The following is an 18,323-nucleotide window of genomic DNA, read 5'->3' as shown; positions in this document are numbered from 1 at the left end:
TATCGTCAGGGCCATATTAAGTTGAGCACTGCAGTGTTTAAACCAACCTGAGTTGATAGCTTGCAGGCTTTCTAATAATAAATGATGTGGTGGGGTGTGGCCGTCAGCTACGTGCCCCTTGACTCAGAGCTGAAATATTAAAAGTTTGGGCTGGTTTTGTTTAGGGGCTGGGATACATAGTTGCTGCATTACAGGCCAAATACTGCAGAGTCTACAGTATACGATAAGAATACACACACATCGACTGGTCCAAGGTTTCTATCGCTCGACAATTGCGAATTATGAATGTAACATATAAATTTATAAATGAAAGATTGCAATTAGATGAAATCTGCAGGTACTATCTGAACAACTTTAAATGATGAGTACGATAGTAGAAGTACTTTTGAGAGTGTGGTATATTTCTGCAAAACATTTATTGGTGTCAATGGTCCAGCAATTAAATAAAATATAAGTTGAATAACAGGGAACAATAGATTCCTACTTCATGTAATTAGTTATGAACAACAACATAGCTTGCGAGATACTCACTTCTGAACGCATATGACTTCATTGCAGAAGCCATGGAAATCACACAAGAGCACAGGTCAGCACTTCTAAATATTTCTATCTGCAGCGACCACATGCAAACCACTCCTCTCAAAGTCCTTCCCGCAACTGTGCATCTGTCGCATCCAGCACTTCTCGTGTCCTGTCGTACTGTCCAGATCTGCACTCCTCATCTGAACTCGCATCCATCCAGTCTCCCCATTCATGAGTGCTGTGATCGGCTAGAGCGCTCGCGCCATGTCTTTATGCCAGTGCACCCACTCAGACATAATGAAACACATTCAGAGTACTGGATTTACATTTAAATAACTTCAAATTATATAAATATTCCTGCAGCTGGACCATAAACTTGCTCTCACACATGCGCACACACAGATGTGGAGTTACTTTTCATCATTTTCGGTTGTTTTTTCAGCCATGGAATTTTTGTTACATAAGGTAAACGTCACCCTCTGTACCACATAGTTTGCGTGAATATGTACGCCGTCTGCTGTTAAACTGTGCATTTATGGGCTCCTCTGTAGGCTTTATTAAAGTGTCTCCAATAATTTCAATAAAAATTAACCACAAACACAATTTTGTTTGCAGGAAGAAAGTGAAGAAGCTAAGAAAATAAAAGAACAGAGGTTAGCAGAGTATGCAGCAAAGAAATCAAAAAGTAAGTACACTCTGAAGACACCACTCAGTGGTACAGATTTTATTAGCTTTTACTGAAATATCTGACTATTTTAAAGGCATGTCTATTTTTTTATTATTCAAATTAGTTTTAAAAATTGCATTTAAATTTTTGTCATACAGTTCTCTTAATTAATTTTTATTGGGCTAATGTACAGGGTGGCACAGAGAAATGGAAATATGTGATATAATTACAAAAAATTTCACTGTACACATTAAATTGATTCTGAAAATTTTGCACAGCGTGGCGCAATGTGTTCTCTAAGATGTTGGTGGTGGTCTCTTCAGTGTGTTTAGCTGGGCAAGATTTGGTGGTGTAGTCAGATACACAATTCTCGCCAGATGTCCCCCATAAAATGTAGCCGCATACTGAGAGGTCTGAAGGTTGATGCAATCAATCAATGTCAGCATTTTTGAAATTATGTGGTCCCCAAACACATTTACTGCAGGCATAAGCAGTTGAGCAGATTGTCTGGTGGTTCCATCATGTTGAAACAAGGTGTGCTGAATGTTAAGATTTGGAAGAGAATGGAATCAAAAATGTCCTTTGTTGATGTAATGTTGACGTATAGACAGCAGTGTCTCCTCCATATTGGAAACAGTATAAGCATTTCAGCCCGTGACACAACACTGCACACCATATTGTCACCTTAGTGCTGTGTGACACTCACCAGTGAAGTACAGCAGGATTTATTTGTGTCGAGTAATGCGTGTTCTGCTTATTCATGTATCCACTTAGATGAAAATGGGCTTCTTCTGCCATCCAAAAATTTTCAGCAAAGTTTAAGCATCCTCGTTGATTTTGGCCAACAGATTTTCACAAAAGTATATGAGCAATAAAGAATCAATAGTTTTCAGTTGTTGAATAAGTTTGTAAGAACAAAATTCAAATCTGTGGAGTAGTCTCTCTTTGGTCAGACTTCGATCCAACGATAGTGATTTTTTTGTGACTCCTTACCACGGCACCTAGCCCAGCACCAGTGTTTTTTGGGATTCATGCAGACAATTCATGCCCACTAGTATATCCTCCCCAATGCCAAACCAATCTCTTCAAAGTTAAAAACTGACATTTTGATTGCATGTGAAGGAAGGAACTTGATCACAACGTAGGACCTTATAGTGGCACCAAAATACTGTGCAGTGATGACAATGTCGGTAATCTGCGCTCTGTGAGAACATGCTCCACACTGCTCCATTGCAACTAATGTCTGTTACTACCTCCCCCCACCCCCACTCCACTTCATGAACATCTGCAGGACGGCCCACATCAACTTTAGTGGTTACTATTTCTCTGTGCAACCCTGCATAATTAAATCATGATTCAAAAAAGGAGTAAAAACTCCATTTCAAACATACTAAGACTACATTTCTTAGTGGTAACTAGAATGTATAGGATATCAGAAAAATATTATTGAAAATACATTTATTTTTTGTGAAACAGTATTCAAATTCTAGTGAAGCTGTGACTTCTTTACATGTACTATATTGTTGAATGTTAAACACAGAAGAAAACCAGATTAGTAATTTCTTATCACAGCTAGTAAAGTCCCGTCTATTACAATCTTAAAGGAACTGATATTTGTCCCATACACGAGTTTGGTTTTGAGTATTACTGATCTTAAGAACGCATAACAAAGAATTGGAATTGGCGCTCTCTCCTGGAACTGACTTTAGTAAACTTGTTAAAATGCACATTAAAAAAATACTCTTCTCTGATTCACAAGATGTATTGATCCTAAGGCATAATGTTAAGTAGTAGTAGTAGTAGTAGTAGTAGTAGTAGTAGTAGTAGTAGTAGTAGTAAAAGGGGGGGGGGGAGATCCGGCATAAATAGACAAGACGTTACAAAAACTAGACGGCAAATTTTTTGTTCGGTAAAATGTTTCATTTCTCTGGTTAGTAAACCTGAATCGAATGGACAGACTGTGATAGTAGATACATATTTCTCGAAGTCTGTAATTTCTTGGTTTGTGTTTGAAAATACATTTATTATTGTAAAGTTTAAAATAATCTTTTGTTTGTGTAAAAGAAGCATCTTTCCCTCAGTAGTACAATATTAATATTAGTGGACTATCCCCATTGTTGTCCAGATTCAGAGTGCATAATATTAATTTTGTTAGACACTGCTCAGAGAGGTGATAATAGTCAAAAGAATTTTCACATTTTGCTTCAACTTTACTCGTACCAGCTTGTGTATGCTTCATATGTTACCTGATAGCAGCTGGAATGGGAAATTTTACATAATATTAAGTGAATGATATTCAGTTACCTTAACCAATTAAAATGTGTATTGTCTACATATACATCAAACCAGATACCTCGGATAAATAATAGAGCTCATATTTTCAAGGTTGTGTGTAGGGCCCTGGTGTGAATAGAGCTCATATTTCAAAGATTGTGTGTAGGGCCCTGGTGTGAGAAAAAGGACTGCATGTTGTATGTCTGCTTCTCCCTCACACACACACACACACACACACACACACACACACACACACAAAAGCAGTACTGCCTAGAAGTCACTTTACAGATGTAGATAACTTACACAACAGATATCCATGTACTTGTAGCACATATTGAAGTGCATGAAAGAGCTAAATGGTTCCACCACATAAAGCTCTGTAACATTTAGAACCAAAGCATATGCATGCGGCTCATCAAATGATGCCGACAGGTTAATTTTTGCTGTGTAAAAATGTTTATGGGGGAATAATTTATACAAGTCTTTGATTTGTATGTGTTTTATAACACTTCCTTGTTACTTTTCACAACTAGTTTTTTGTGTCTCCCCATGGAAGTGTGAACAATGTTATCTATTGGTGTTGTAAAATTTTAACATCGTATAGCTCTAAACAAAGGTATAAACAAATATTTTTCTGCTTAGGGATTAGCATTGTTTGAGAATAGTACCATTTCAAATATATAGCCCTGTGGCCAAATTGTGTTACTAGTGTCCCAATTACTGCAGATCTTGAAACAATGTACTTCAGTGATCAGAATTGTTCCTCATTAAGGAAGAAACCTGAGTTTTGACAACAGTCTTCAATAAATCTGAAAAAAAGCAAGTGTTACTGGCAGTTGTATTGAAGAATAATTTTCCATGTCTGAAGCATCTCCCATAAATTTGTAGGAGAAATACTGTTTGAATGTGTGATTCTGTATTGACAGGTTTTGAAGAACTTTGTAATAAAGCCTCAGTTTTATTCTGTTTTACACGAAACTTGCTAATACTTTTTAAGTGTTATGAAAATGGCATGAGAAGGTCATAGAGAAAAATACATAGTCTAACAAATTGTTATATGTATTCTGTATGATTTTCAGAACCAGCACTAATTGCAAAGTCAAATATTATTCTGGATGTGAAACCATGGGACGATGAAACTGACATGAAATTGTTGGAAGCTGAAGTACGCAAAATATCAATGGATGGTCTTCTTTGGGGTGCATGTAAGTAATATTTTGTCTGTTGAAGGTCAGATGTGTCAATTTAATAAATTGCAATGCTGATACTTTTGTGTCTACTCAAGAATTTATTAAAATAAATGTAGAGAAGTTTGTCCAACAATTTCATTATATAGTTTGCAGTCACACAGGTACCAGCACATACTACTCCGTAAATAGCTAACAAACAAGATCGAGTTTTACACTTGCAATGTAAAGCATTACCAGTTTTATTAAATGTTAATTTTTATGTAAGTCAAATCTTCACTGTGCTTAGTTCAGTTACTAGTCTTTTTGAGAAATTGCTACTATAACATAGTGAGACAAATAGAGTGGTTCCTTTCAAAAGAACAACTCTGATATCCTCCCAGATCTTTATCTACACTGCTGAAGCTTGTGTTTAATATTTGAAAGGCCTTGTTGAAAGATGTTAAACCCTGATCTTTCATCCTTCTCTTAGGGGGAGAAAGTCTAAACCAGACCATCTTTCACACCAATAATTGGCTTCTATTACACTGAATCATTGACTGCTAATGCAGTTCAGTTGTTGTCAGTGTATACACAATGGTTTACTGCTTGTAAATTAAAGTGTACTTACTTCCTTTGTTCCGGGAGTGCATATCTTCAAAGATGTGAATGATCTGTGCATGTTAAAGAAATATGTACAGTATATGATTCGTTTGTGCTTTGCTATTGACTGTGAATACGGATTGTATGTCTGTTTTAGAATCCCCATGAAGCAGTGATATTCAGTAGTGTTACATGTGATATCTCATGGGTGGTTGGTGGGACAGGATCTTTGGAAATAATTTAAACATTTAAGAAAAATATGCCTACTTCCCTTGACTCTCTCCTGTAGGAATCAAAACCTGTGCATAAATCTGAAATTGTCTTCCATTTAAAATTGATGTTGCTATGAAATTTTAATTTATTTATTTTGACCACAATTCTTTTCCTCTAATTGCAGCAAAACTTGTACCTCTTGCTTATGGAATACATAAACTTCAGATTTCATGTGTTGTGGAAGATGACAAAGTATCTGTTGATGTACTTCAAGAAGCAATAGAAGCTATTGAGGATTATGTAAGTAGTCCTAAATTACTTTTCAGTTTGATAGTTTAGTCTGCTCAATGACAGATTTAAAGCAGTTTGCTATGTTAGTATTTTCTTGTAGTGTCTGTACGTGGGCAGTGCATGTGTAAAAAGTGTTAGGTTTCAGGTGTGCTTGTAGACAGTTGACTACAAAATATGAAATTGAAAGTCTGACATAACATAAATGCTGTCATTACTGTAGTATCACAATCTAATACATAAAGAGTGATAAGTGTGCATAATAAAAAATGACAAAAAGAAACTGAGTGACAGTCTCAGTACTCACTGTACCCAAAAATGCACTGTGGCTTTAGAGACTTACTTGCTGATTACTTTTTATTGTATGACTGTCCTGTAAGTTCTCATTCGGCTGTCATTGTGCACATTTTCTCCGGTACTGAATAAATCAATCCTAGAAAGACAGAAAATAAAAAAGATATTATGCTCACACACACTCAACATTTTTCATTGTGTCTCTTGAGTAACAGGCACTTAACATAAATGTACATAAATTGTCCATTGATAGCCCTGTAGCACTGACTGCTTTTGATGACCTTCTTTGTGCTAGCAGTAATTCTAGTAATGGGCACAATATGTAAGCTGAGAAATGAGAAGTGTCATTGGTTTGAACAGAGCTGTAAGTGTGGGGTGGGGGGTCGGGGTGCATGTGTGCCCATGATTATTACAGGATAGTTGCAACTAAGAAAATGGAAAATTGAGGTTTGCATCTACATTATTCAGAGATTCTTGTGTTGGGCAGTGTTAGGATCCAGATGGTCCAAGTTATGAAGTTGCCATTGAAGTTGAACATGTATTCAGCAGCATGTCTGCCACTCTCTCCAACTCTGCTCTTGGCTGCAGTTTAGTGGTGGCCATTCATTCAGGCAGACAGCTGGTATATGATACTATTTTAGCTTGTAGCCCTGCATTTGACAAGATAGGTCAGTCCCACGATAGTAGAAGAGTAGGATGTGCTGGGTGGGTGCATCACAGGTCCTGAACGTGCGGGTTCCACAGAACTATGACCCATGTGGCAAGGGTCTGTACTGTTAAATTATATTAATTTTATCATAATTTTTCATAGAATAAATTTGTTTCAGTAAAAGCAACTTTTCTGTAAGTTAAACATGTTTGTTCATCCTTCCGGGTAGGCCAAATGTAATGATTTTGCCTCCTTTGTAAGTGAAATATTTACTATATTGCCTTGAATATAAACTCTACTTTTTCTCCAGAAGTTGAGCATGAAGAATTAGGATGTGGCTTACCTGCACGACCCTTCAACGAAACCGGTTTATTTTCACATTATAGAATCTTTAGCTGTAGTGCTCGTTCCTTAGCTTCAAATGGAGTTCACAGTTGTTTCGTGTAGCTATTGACTGTCATGCATACAAATGAATTATTTTATTAAACAGAACAGGTAGTTATTCAGTAGGTACAGAGTAGGGTTTAGTTTTCGTCAGTGAGTGGTAATGTTGAAAGAAAATCAACGATAAACTTGGGAATTTGTTGTAGTTATGATTTAACTTCTGTACTCAGCCTTCCATTACATGAGAACTGCATCTAATGTATGGCTTTGGATCATGTTGAAGAGTAAGCTGCACATGGCTGTTCTATCAAGGAAATAAACAGAGGGCCAAACAGTGGGAAGTATCCTGAACTTGAAACTAGGTTTCTTCCTTTTGTATATGACGAAAGGAAAGGTGAGGTACATACCTCATGACAAATAATACCATTGAAGGCCTTCGAAATTATGATAACCTCAGATATCCTGCGGACGGAATACTATGGGAGTATCAGTTGGTACCATAATTTTGTGTGTAGAAGTGGCCACTTTATCAGATAAATTGTGTCATTGCCACAGAGAGAGCGTGAAAAATTTACTGATATACTTTAAACTTCCAGAGGAATCAAAATGCAGCAGTGGCAATCATACGTTCGGCACCAGATTGGCAACACTGAGAAGACTCTTGCCTTTCAGTTCATTTCGAGCAGTATAACATTCTACTATAAAGGGCAAATAGTATGTCAACTATAATGAAAAACGAAGAATTACTGTGATGATATCAGTTATTGGGAGGGGGAGGGGGGGAGAGAGAGAGAGGGGGGGGTCCTCTTTTTGTTAGTCTAAAGTGTAAAATATCGTCCAAAGACAATTGCCTTAATAAGTTAGGATACATTGCCAAGAAAAGGGCTTGATAACAACAGTATTAATGATAGGCTGGCTGGCTACAATTTGGAACTGCAGACTCAGTTTGCTTCTCAGTAAGAGCTATGCTTGTGTTGGTCACCTCACACCTGAAGTAATGAATAACATTGCTACAATGAAGATAGTTGTTGTACCAGGAGCTATATCTCAAAGCTGCAAGTACTTGATATAATAAGCAAACCATTTAGACAGTTTCCAAAAACTCTATTCTCATAGTCTTGGACTGCGTGTCCAGTCTCTGGATTGTAGCAAGGACAACTTACTTTCAAAAGAGTGGTGAAACTGATAGTAATGACACTCACCATACAGAGGAAACATTGAGTCGGACAGGCACAACAGAAAGAAATCAACTTCCGAGCAAAAGGCCTTCTAAAGTAGCGCGTGCATGCCGGTGACTCAACATCATCTCCTTATGGGGAGTTGGAATCTTTTCATTTCCATAATATTGACGTGATTCGATCCTGGATTTTCCATTGGTTTGATAGTAATGATACACACTTGATAATGAAGTTAAGTGGTAACAGTAAAGCTTTAGCTACTTGTAAAAAAAAAAAAAAAAAAAAAAACAAAAATGTGATTGACTATGTTGTGAGAAATTTTTGTAAATGAGTAACGCAACACATTTTTATCTGAGTTTCTCTCTTGTTTCATCCCTCAGAATTGAGGGAGGGCTTATATTCATGTCAGTGTAGTATTTTAGCGATGTCTTTGTGCTTGACATATTCATGCATATTTTTATAAGGGAATGGCTACACTCAGAAATATGGCAACTATCTGTATGTGTCATAAAATAAGCCTGCTATCATACTATATTTCTAATAACATTGCATTTATTTTCAGGTCCAAAGTGTGGATATTGCTGCTTTCAACAAGGTTTAACCCCTTCAGAAAAAGTGCCAACCCAAGATCATTCCATGTGATTTTAATGATGTGAGAATTTGTACCAGTTTGATAGGATTCAATTTATGGGTTTCCTTACATAATACATCCATCATTGTTGTGAAACTTTTGTAGTACCAAATGTCCTAATTCCATACCACTTATTTGTTACTGCAGTTTTGTTATACAGCACTAAAAAGTAAATAATCTGAACACATTATTGTCATGTACTAAACTTCCAACCATAATTATTCCTGATATCTTTGTTGTTGTTTAATACCAGTCAGTTTATTTTATGTGCTGGGAAATGTTTTTCTTAAAATAGGCTTACTGCAAGTATGATAACGTGGCTACATGTGCATTTGCAGTTGTCGTCTTTGTAGTCACTGTCTTCAGTCCAAAGGCTGGTTTGATGCTCCTCTCCATCATAGTCTATCCTGTGCAGTCCTCTTCATCTCCAAATAACTACTGCAACCCACATCCTTTTGAAGCTGCTTGCTGTATTCATCCCTTGAACTCCCTCTACAATTTTTACTCCACTCCCTCACTCCCATCTTTGGAATAGAAATAATTACTTTCTTAATAAAGTCTGAAGATATTTTACGTTTCATAATTCTGAGGAAACATTTTCTACTCCATGAGCATTGTTCCAATATACACACTTCAGGGCTTTCTTCTTCCATATCATCTTCATCCTCTTCTGTTTCTATAACATTGTGTTAGTTTTTCTCTTACATTGAGCATCTATATATTTCTTCTATCTGTTGGCCTCTCTTTATTTAATATAGTCTTGCCATTTAAGCTCTTAATATTTATACAGATACTTTCCTTTCCTTCAAAGATTTCTTTAATTTTCCTATAGGTGGCATGTATCATTCCCCTATTTATGCATGCTTATACACCCTTGCATTTCTTGTTTAGCCAGTCCTGTTACGCTATTTTGCACTTCCGATCAATCTCATTTTTTAAGAAATCTTTATTTCCTATTACCTGCTTTGTTCGCTGCATTTTGTATTTTCTAATTTCTTCAGTTAAACTGGATCTCTATTGTTCTCCAAGGATTTCTGCTGGGCCTTGTCTTTTGACACATTTGACCTTCTGCTGCTGATACTACACTCCTGGAAATTGAAATAAGAACACCGTGAATTCATTGTCCCGGGAAGGGGAAACTTTATTGACACATTCCTGTGGTCAGATACATCACATGATCACACTGACAGAACCACAGGCACATAGACACAGGCAACAGAGCATGCACAATGTCGGCACTAGTACAGTGTATATCCACCTTTCGCAGCAATGCAGGCTGCTATTCTCCCATGGAGACAATCGTAGAGATGCTGGATGTAGTCCTGTGGAACGGCTTGCCATGCCATTTCCACCTGGCGCCTCAGTTGGACCAGCGTTCGTGCTGGACGTGCAGACCGCGTGAGACGACGCTTCATCCAGTCCCAAACATGCTCAATGGGGGACAGATCCGGAGATCTTGCTGGCCAGGGTAGTTGACTTACACCTTCTAGAGCACGTTGGGTGGCACGGGATACATGCGGACGTGCATTGTCCTGTTGGAACAGCAAGTTCCCTTGCCGGTCTAGGAATGGTAGAACGATGGGTTCGATGACGGTTTGGATGTACCGTGCACTATTCAGTGTCCCCTTGACGATCACCAGTGGTGTACGGCCAGTGTAGGAGATCGCTCCCCACACCATGATGCCGGGTGTTGGCCCTGTGTGCCTCGGTCGTATGCAGTCCTGATTGTGGCGCTCACCTGCACGGCGCCAAACGCGCATACGACCATCATTGGCACCAAGGCAGAAGCGACTCTCATCGCTGAAGACAACACGTCTCCATTCGTCCCTCCATTCACGCCTGTCGCGACACCACTGGAGGCGGGCTGCACGATGTTGGGGCGTGAGCGGAAGACGGCCTAACGGTGTGCGGGACCGTAGCCCAGCTTCATGGAGACGGTTGCGAATGGTCCTCGCCGATACCCCAGGAGCAACAGTGTCCCTAATTTGCTGGGAAGTGGCGGTGCGGTCCCCTACGGCACTGCGTAGGATCCTACGGTCTTGGCGTGCATCCGTGCGTCGCTGCGGTCCGGTCCCAGGTCGACGGGCACGTGCACCTTCCGCCGACCACTGGCGACGACATCGATGTACTGTGGAGACCTCACGCCCCACGTGTTGAGCAATTCGGCGGTACGTCCACCCGGCCTCCCGCATGCCCACTATACGCCCTCGCTCAAAGTCCGTCAACTGCACATACGGTTCACGTCCACGCTGTCGCGGCATGCTACCAGTGTTAAAGACTGCGATGGAGCTCCATATGCCACGGCAAACTGGCTGACACTGACGGCGGCGGTGCACAAATGCTGCGCAGCTAGCGCCATTCGACGGCCAACACCGCGGTTCCTGGTGTGTCCGCTGTGCCGTGCGTGTGATCATTGCTTGTACAGCCCTCTCGCAGTGTCCGGAGCAAGTATGGTGGGTCTGACACACCGGTGTCAATGTGTTCTTTTTTCCATTTCCAGGAGTGTATTTCATCTTTTAAAGTTACCCATTCATCATCTTCTATTTCTACATTCCTCTTTCCTAACTACACGACGAGGTTTTTTTCCCAAAATTGCCATTCTAAAAACACAAAGTTGTCTTACGTTTCCAGATTGAAGCTTTGGCAATTGAGGTTTTGTACATATTTGTTTGGAAGACTTCTGAAGGGTAGAGGTTGGGAAACAATACTTTCATTTGATTAGGCTCAGTATGCAGAAGTGCTTGATACAGTATCAAACTTGCTTGATCAGTCATGCTACATTTGACTTGCAGCACTAGTACAAAGGATAGATATGTGAGAAACTATGAACTAGGCAGTACTACAATCTAATGTTTTGCTTACTAAACTGACACTTTTATGAAATCCTATAGCGTCAACTCACAAATTGCTATTGTTTGTGAATAGGTTGTATGGCTATGTGTACATACATTTATGTGGCTTTTAAAGTAAAGGTTACATTCAAAGGTGAAAATTTTGTCCTTCAAAAACCATTACACAGTTCTGAACCAAAGTCAGTATTTTATTTGGTTATGAGAAACTAATGATTTATGAAGTGCGTTGCAAATGAAAATTCGGTAGCTGTTCTCATATTAGAATACCAGGGAAAACGATACCAGTTTCTAATCAGCTTTAGAGCAAGATAGTGACACCCACATGAAATGATAGAGAAAATTAATCCAGAATTAAATTCTAACAAATGAAACAAATTCCATTAAACTGAGTGCAACTGTTACCTGAAGTGAGGGCGGCTGAAGTAGCTGCTCTTGCTACATTCACCTGTAACACTACTAATTCTAATTGATGTCTTGTAAAGTAATGACCACAGAAGACAATATTTCACCCCATTTCCTGTTAATAGCAGCAGTTCTGGAATCTTCTTCTGTGGCCTTCCTGTTTCTGGGTAAGTAAATTTCTTCTGAGCACAAAGCATTGTCTATGTGATATAAAAATTTCGTAGTGGGAATCTTAACTAAATCCCACTCCAGACTTGTCATAAACACTGTATTGAATACTTTGAGACAAGTTTACATTTTTTCATTTGCACAAAACATTGTACTGTGAAAGTGTCCAAAACATGAGAAGTGATTAATAAAACTGTTAACAAATAAACATTAAAAAATTGAAATTAACTGAGATAAAATTGATTATGTAGCACATATTGTATAATCTTGTTAGGTTTATCTTTCTATAAATCATGATTAAGAGACTCAGTTAAAAAAAAGTTTAGTCTTTCATGTATCCCAGTTTCGGTGCACTGCAACTGCCCCTCTGCTATATAGTGGCACTATCCAGACTTTACTGAACAATAATATACAGTAGTGATGCACTTTTGATTGTTTAGGGTTTTTTATTTGCTGCTCGGAATGGAAGTTACATTACAATTTCTATACCGAGTCCTTTGCCTGGAATCGGTCAGTACCCTTTATTGTTTGGCGGTTATTGTGTGTGTCAACATGGACAAATGCAATGAATATGGATGATACGATACTCTATGGTATTCTGCGGTTTGAATTGCACAAGAATTCCACCTGACATAGTGTAATAATGTTGACTGTAAGTTGTGTTCATATCACTAAAATTACAGATAGTACATCAGAGCTTTTATAGTTTTTGTCTTCGATGGATTTAATTATTCTTAGCAAATTGATCATGAAAAGGAACCACAGAATACCATCCGCACACAACACTGACGTATGCTACCAGAAATATTTTTCTCAGTGATTCGTGCGTAGTTTAATTTTGGCCTCATCCATCAGCAATGAAATCTTGTTCAACAATAAATACCATCAGCACTGTTCTTAGAAAATGCAGTCTGATTCGATTAATTTTTTTTATAAATAGAGTTCAGTACCACTGGTGCACATTTATTTCTTACACATCGGAATATTGTTTGCAGTTTAAAGTAATTTAAATTTGCCGCTGTGATAAAAGTTAAGATGGCAGCCAACAAAAGATAGAGGATTTCTTTTTTAATTAAGATTTTCCTTTGCTCAATAAATAAACATTTACATTGATGCCACCAATAAAAAAAATTATTAATTTTTTTTGCAAATTAGTTTAACACAAACCCATGCTATTTTTCAACTAGAAGTACAGATGAAGTTGCTATGTAATCACAACTAACAATGGCTGCACTTCTTGCAGCTATGATAAAACAATTAATAGAAAATTATAATTAAAAGAGGAAGTTAATTTTCAATAATTAATCATAAATAGTTTTAACGCATTTGGCTCTATTTGTTTTTACCAGCAAATGAACATAAAAGTACAATAATTTTACATTAAATTTTTTTTCATTCAACAGACCTCAAATCGATTCGAATCTTGCATCGGCGACGTACAGCAGAAGAAGACGACAAAAGGGTACAAAACAAAAGAAAAGAATGACATAGATTAACAAAGAATGTGGAACAAATATTGTCTCTGTTTTACATAATTATCATCTTTTCAAGAAATAATTACATAATGGAATGAATATTATTGAGTTACGTAATTTTCCACACGTTTTGTATTCCACTCGTAATAAAAAATATATATATCGTGGATGTCATACCACGCTTAAGTAGTTTATTTTTTTCTTTAAGTACTCCCATGTGTGTCAGCTTCTTTTCCCTTTTTCTAGCTTGTTATTTAATATTCATTTTACAAAATTCTTCTATACAGTAATATTATTTCCAATATTTAATTACCTTTTTTTCATTTTCCCCTTGTCTATGCACTCCTTACTTCAGTTTGTATTTTCTTGTGTATTGTCCCTGCATTTGGCGTATTGATTATTTAAGTTCAGTTTCCATTCCCTATTGTTAGTGTGTAACAGTCACGCAGTGTTGGGGCCAATCAGTGTGCCCATGTAGTATCGTTTCCTTGTATGACTCTCATTTCTGCCAAACCCAAAATGAAGGAACCATGCAAGCTCCTGTCCACTAGTTCACAGACTATGACAAAACCTACATTGCTGCAAAGTCTGAGGAAGCCACTTCGTCCAATCGACACCTTGACAAGGTAAATTTGTTACCTTTACTCCTTTCATCACGTCTCTCCTATAGCCACGCCACACCCTGTACTGTTGCGCCATTGTAGGTTTATTAAAGTTTTATGCGTGCTGTAGGCAATGCTGTATTCGAGGTAGTAAACTATCCTTATCACCTTTTGCACTTCACACAGTTCAGGTTTGTCGTGCATCACTATTATCTTTATGTAATACACAGAAAATATTACATAGAATTAAAAGTTTATATACAAGTATCTCAGGTTTTGTATTAGAAATTAACTTCATTTTTCTTAACATTCTTCAGCTGACACATGTAATTTTTTTTTTTTATTTTAAATACAGGAAAGTCAGCTATTTTTCATTTACTTAAATATCCTCTTTTAATTACAGGCGTCAGAAAAAGAAAATTGAAATATTCTATAGCCCTTGCATCTTCCAACATAGACAGGACACACATACTCAGTGACATCTCTATCCAACTCTGCAGGAAAGAAATCTACTGTCTACAGGGAACTGTGGCATTTGAACGAAGGAAAAAAAACTGGATTCTCTGCCCAAACTTAACAGAAATTCATATCATCATCATCAAGCACACATTCAGTTTTACCTGATGCTTTTATGTATTTTGTTAACTATTGACAATTCTTCTTTAAAGGTATGTAGTCTCCTAGCTCACAAGTTCCATTGTGTGTATTTTTACTCGTCCCCTCGTACTTTGGTGATGAAGGCGGCTCCATTTCCATCTTGTGTTCCTCATATTGTTGTTTTCGCTGGAATTAGTTTCTTAATTCTTGTACCTTCTGAATATTTTACCAATCATTAATTTTGGTACCAAACTGCTAAGTTGTGATTGTATTTACAATGATCAGTGTACATAACCAGAGAGCCACATTCCATAGGTAGGCATGTTCACTTGTACAATTTGCCATTTAAAATGCTGTTTGATACACCATGTCATTTGCCTTCTAGTAAATTACCCTTTAACTCATACATTATGGTAGATCTTTCCTTTACCTCATAAATTCACACACACACACACACACACACACACACACACACACACACACACACACACTCTCTCTCTCTCTCTCTCTCTCTCTCTCTCTCTCTTGCAGTATGATGAGGCCCATCTTCAAAAGTACCTACCACTCTAACATTCCTCTATTTAGTTGGGATGTGGCTTTTCATCATTCTCTAGAGAATATTCTCATCACTAATTAAATTACTAAGTACATAACTGCCTAGGCCAGCTTGCATCACGTTCATCCTTTAAATTACTTACTCATATTGGCTCACTATGTGGGAGCATTCTCTTTATGTACTTTCACACTCAGCAGAGTTAAATTCTTCAAATATTCTTATCTTCTAAGCTTTGTGTTGGTGAGCAAACATTTTATTTTTGACACGAGCACAAATACCATTATTCTAGCCCCCCCCCCCCAACTTATCTACTGCTTTTTCTGTTTGTCAGATGCATTATGTAAATGACTTAAAGTGTAACATTTTGTTATCTAATGCATAGCACAACTAAGCCAGTAGTTATTCTTTTAATGTATGGTACCCAGTTTTCAATTCTTTCCAAATAGTAGCTTTCCTTTACCTTACCTTATAGTAGCTTTGTTAAAATACTGTAGCTAGCTTATACAATAAATAACCCAAACTTTAACTTGCAGTACTTACAATGAATCTTAGTATAGTTCAGTTAGGTTTAGTATGTGTTGAATTTACTTCCTTTTGTTATTCTGTAGATATTATTAGTTCAGTTACCCTTTCATCTAATGGTATGTATTTTATTTCTGCTTTACATTTTTGTCAGTTCCCTGTTCCTTGTGAATACTCTTTCATTGAGGTATAGTCAAATGAAGCCTGGTCAGTGTGTCTACCTTTACCTTACACATAAGGTGGCACCACGTAACTGCAGATATGGTGGCGCTGTCTATTGGTAAAGAGACTGATGCATGCACACAGTTTGCTGTTACATAGTGCCAGTGTGGTTTCACTCCGAAGAGGTGGTGGTCACACAAGTTATCGTCCACTTTCTGAACATGCAGGCGAGTAAGCAGCAATGGGGAACCACCTTCAATGCCCAGTGTTATAATGCCACTTTGCAGAACCTTAGATGAGCCCTAAGTCGAAACGCTGAGGCATGTTGTCCTATGGTATTATCCTCCTGCATGATATTGCCCATCCATACACGGAAAGTGCGGTGAAGACGACATTACAGCAGTTTCGGTGGGAAACGCTGGAACATCCACCGTCGAGTCCCGGCCTTTCACCGTGTCTTTCATGTGTTTGGACCCCTAAAACAAGCTATTCATGGACATCGATTCACAACGAGCGATGAAGTGTGTGATGATGGGTCTGGAATTGGATCTGACAGCAGCCTGCTAGCTTCAAGGACGGAACTGACTGGCCAGTGTTGCAATGGGATAAATGTGCAAACAGTTTTGGCGACTATTTTTGAGTATGCCTACTGTGTATAACTACATTTTTAAGTTAATAAAATCGTTATCCTTACTTTAGACTTGTGACCAGGTTTCATTTGAATGCCCCTTATAAATTACCTTTCTCCCTTTTTATGCATACATATTATTTTTTAAATTTAATTTCTGTGCTGATGTCAATATCATTGCTTATTCTACAGGGTTTTGGTATGCACGTGGTATTATGTTAAGCCATATTGTTCTGCATGTGCATCAAGTTTCCTTGTGTGCACCGTAGTGTTTGTAGTGTCTGTGCGTCTCCCACCAGTATTCATAAGCATCAGAATTGCGTGTCACCACCATGGCAATCATGTACCGTAGGTCAGAATGCGTCTGTCACTTGTTAACTCTTTTGTGGTCTCGTATTACACAACTCCAAATGACTTGACCAGTTGCTGTTTATTTAATGGTCACTTGTTAACTATGTTGTTAACCATCCTTCAATCTTTGTATTGCCTTGCACTTGCCTAAATCTTACATAGTGATCTTACTGCTCTGATTGGGGTTTAAAACACAATACATCCGTAAAGTACAATTACGATGTCTCCTCATACATATGGTGTATGATTTGTGTGCTGTCAAATCAATATGTGTTGTTCCATTTCCTCCATCTGCTTAATTTGTATACTAATTATATTGATTTCTGCTAATGAACAAATTCTTTCAGGTCTTTGTGGGTACAATCCCTTCCCACTGTTTGGGTATGCTAGTTAGTAACATGATGTGGAAAACTGAGTTTTATAAATGGTCCAGTGTATAATTGTTACTACTTGTGATTGAGTTTCTTTTATTTTGCCAATTTTTGATGGGATCGCATCAACACTTCCCGAGCCACTTGAAATTTAATTATATATGTCCTAACCTATTATCATAGGATTTTTTTCTACCTTCTCCTCCAAGGTTACAAGAGCTTTTCTTAACTTCTCCTCCATAGTCTTTTCTTTTCTAGGTATCTTTGTAATCATTTTTCCCATTCATCTTCTGTAACTTTGTTGTACATTAACTCTGTGGGTGTGAAAGCAGTAGATGTGTGTGGTAATTATTTACAATCTGCTGGAATGGTGATATAAATTCAATCCACTTAATGTGTTTCTGTGGGGTACATGTATGGATGATTTGGTTAAATGTTCTGAATACTCTCTATATGGGGGCTGACCTCTGGGTGAAAACAGGATACTAGTATCATGTGTTTGATGATTTATTTGAGAAATTATTTCCATTTCTTACTGATAAAATATGACGCAGTGTCAGTCAAGATTATCCTCTGCTTTCCTACTTGTGAGAAGCAATTTTCCACTATTCCCTTCATGATTGGGCCTGAAGTTAGTGACCTTTAGCATATCATCTGAAGTATTTAGAAAAGACATTGTACATTACTATTACATGTTTTGCTCCCAAGTTTCTTTGCAGGTATGGACCAGCCACGTCTATTAATACCAATTAAAGTGGTTTTGTCGGA

General features: G+C 37.8%; 1 protein-coding gene and 1 long non-coding RNA gene across 4 annotated transcripts in view; both read left to right on the top strand.

The window, feature by feature from the left end:
- LOC126256990 (probable elongation factor 1-delta) overlaps positions 1 to 9,059 on the top strand; it is a 77,829-nt gene extending 68,770 nt beyond the window's left edge. For all 3 annotated transcript variants that reach the window (XM_049955526.1, XM_049955528.1, XM_049955527.1), the window contains 4 exons: positions 1,138 to 1,207; positions 4,543 to 4,668; positions 5,630 to 5,745; positions 8,801 to 9,059. In XM_049955526.1, coding sequence (XP_049811483.1) covers positions 1,138 to 1,207; positions 4,543 to 4,668; positions 5,630 to 5,745; positions 8,801 to 8,839 — 351 coding nt within the window. In that variant the 3' untranslated portion in view covers positions 8,840 to 9,059. The remainder of the gene's footprint in view (positions 1 to 1,137; positions 1,208 to 4,542; positions 4,669 to 5,629; positions 5,746 to 8,800) is intronic.
- Positions 9,060 to 11,247: 2,188 nt separating this feature from the next.
- On the top strand, positions 11,248 to 13,953 carry LOC126257053 (uncharacterized). The gene is made up of 2 exons (XR_007546467.1): positions 11,248 to 12,290; positions 13,695 to 13,953. It is a non-coding gene; the product is annotated as an uncharacterized LOC126257053 (long non-coding RNA).
- The last annotated feature ends 4,370 nt before the right edge of the window (positions 13,954 to 18,323 follow it).

This window comes from Schistocerca nitens, chromosome 1 (assembly GCF_023898315.1).
Source record: "Schistocerca nitens isolate TAMUIC-IGC-003100 chromosome 1, iqSchNite1.1, whole genome shotgun sequence".
In the NCBI taxonomy this organism is placed as follows: domain Eukaryota; kingdom Metazoa; phylum Arthropoda; class Insecta; order Orthoptera; family Acrididae; genus Schistocerca; species Schistocerca nitens.
The sequence above is the reverse complement of the archived record's forward strand: the minus strand, read 5'-3'. Positions and strand labels throughout refer to the sequence as shown.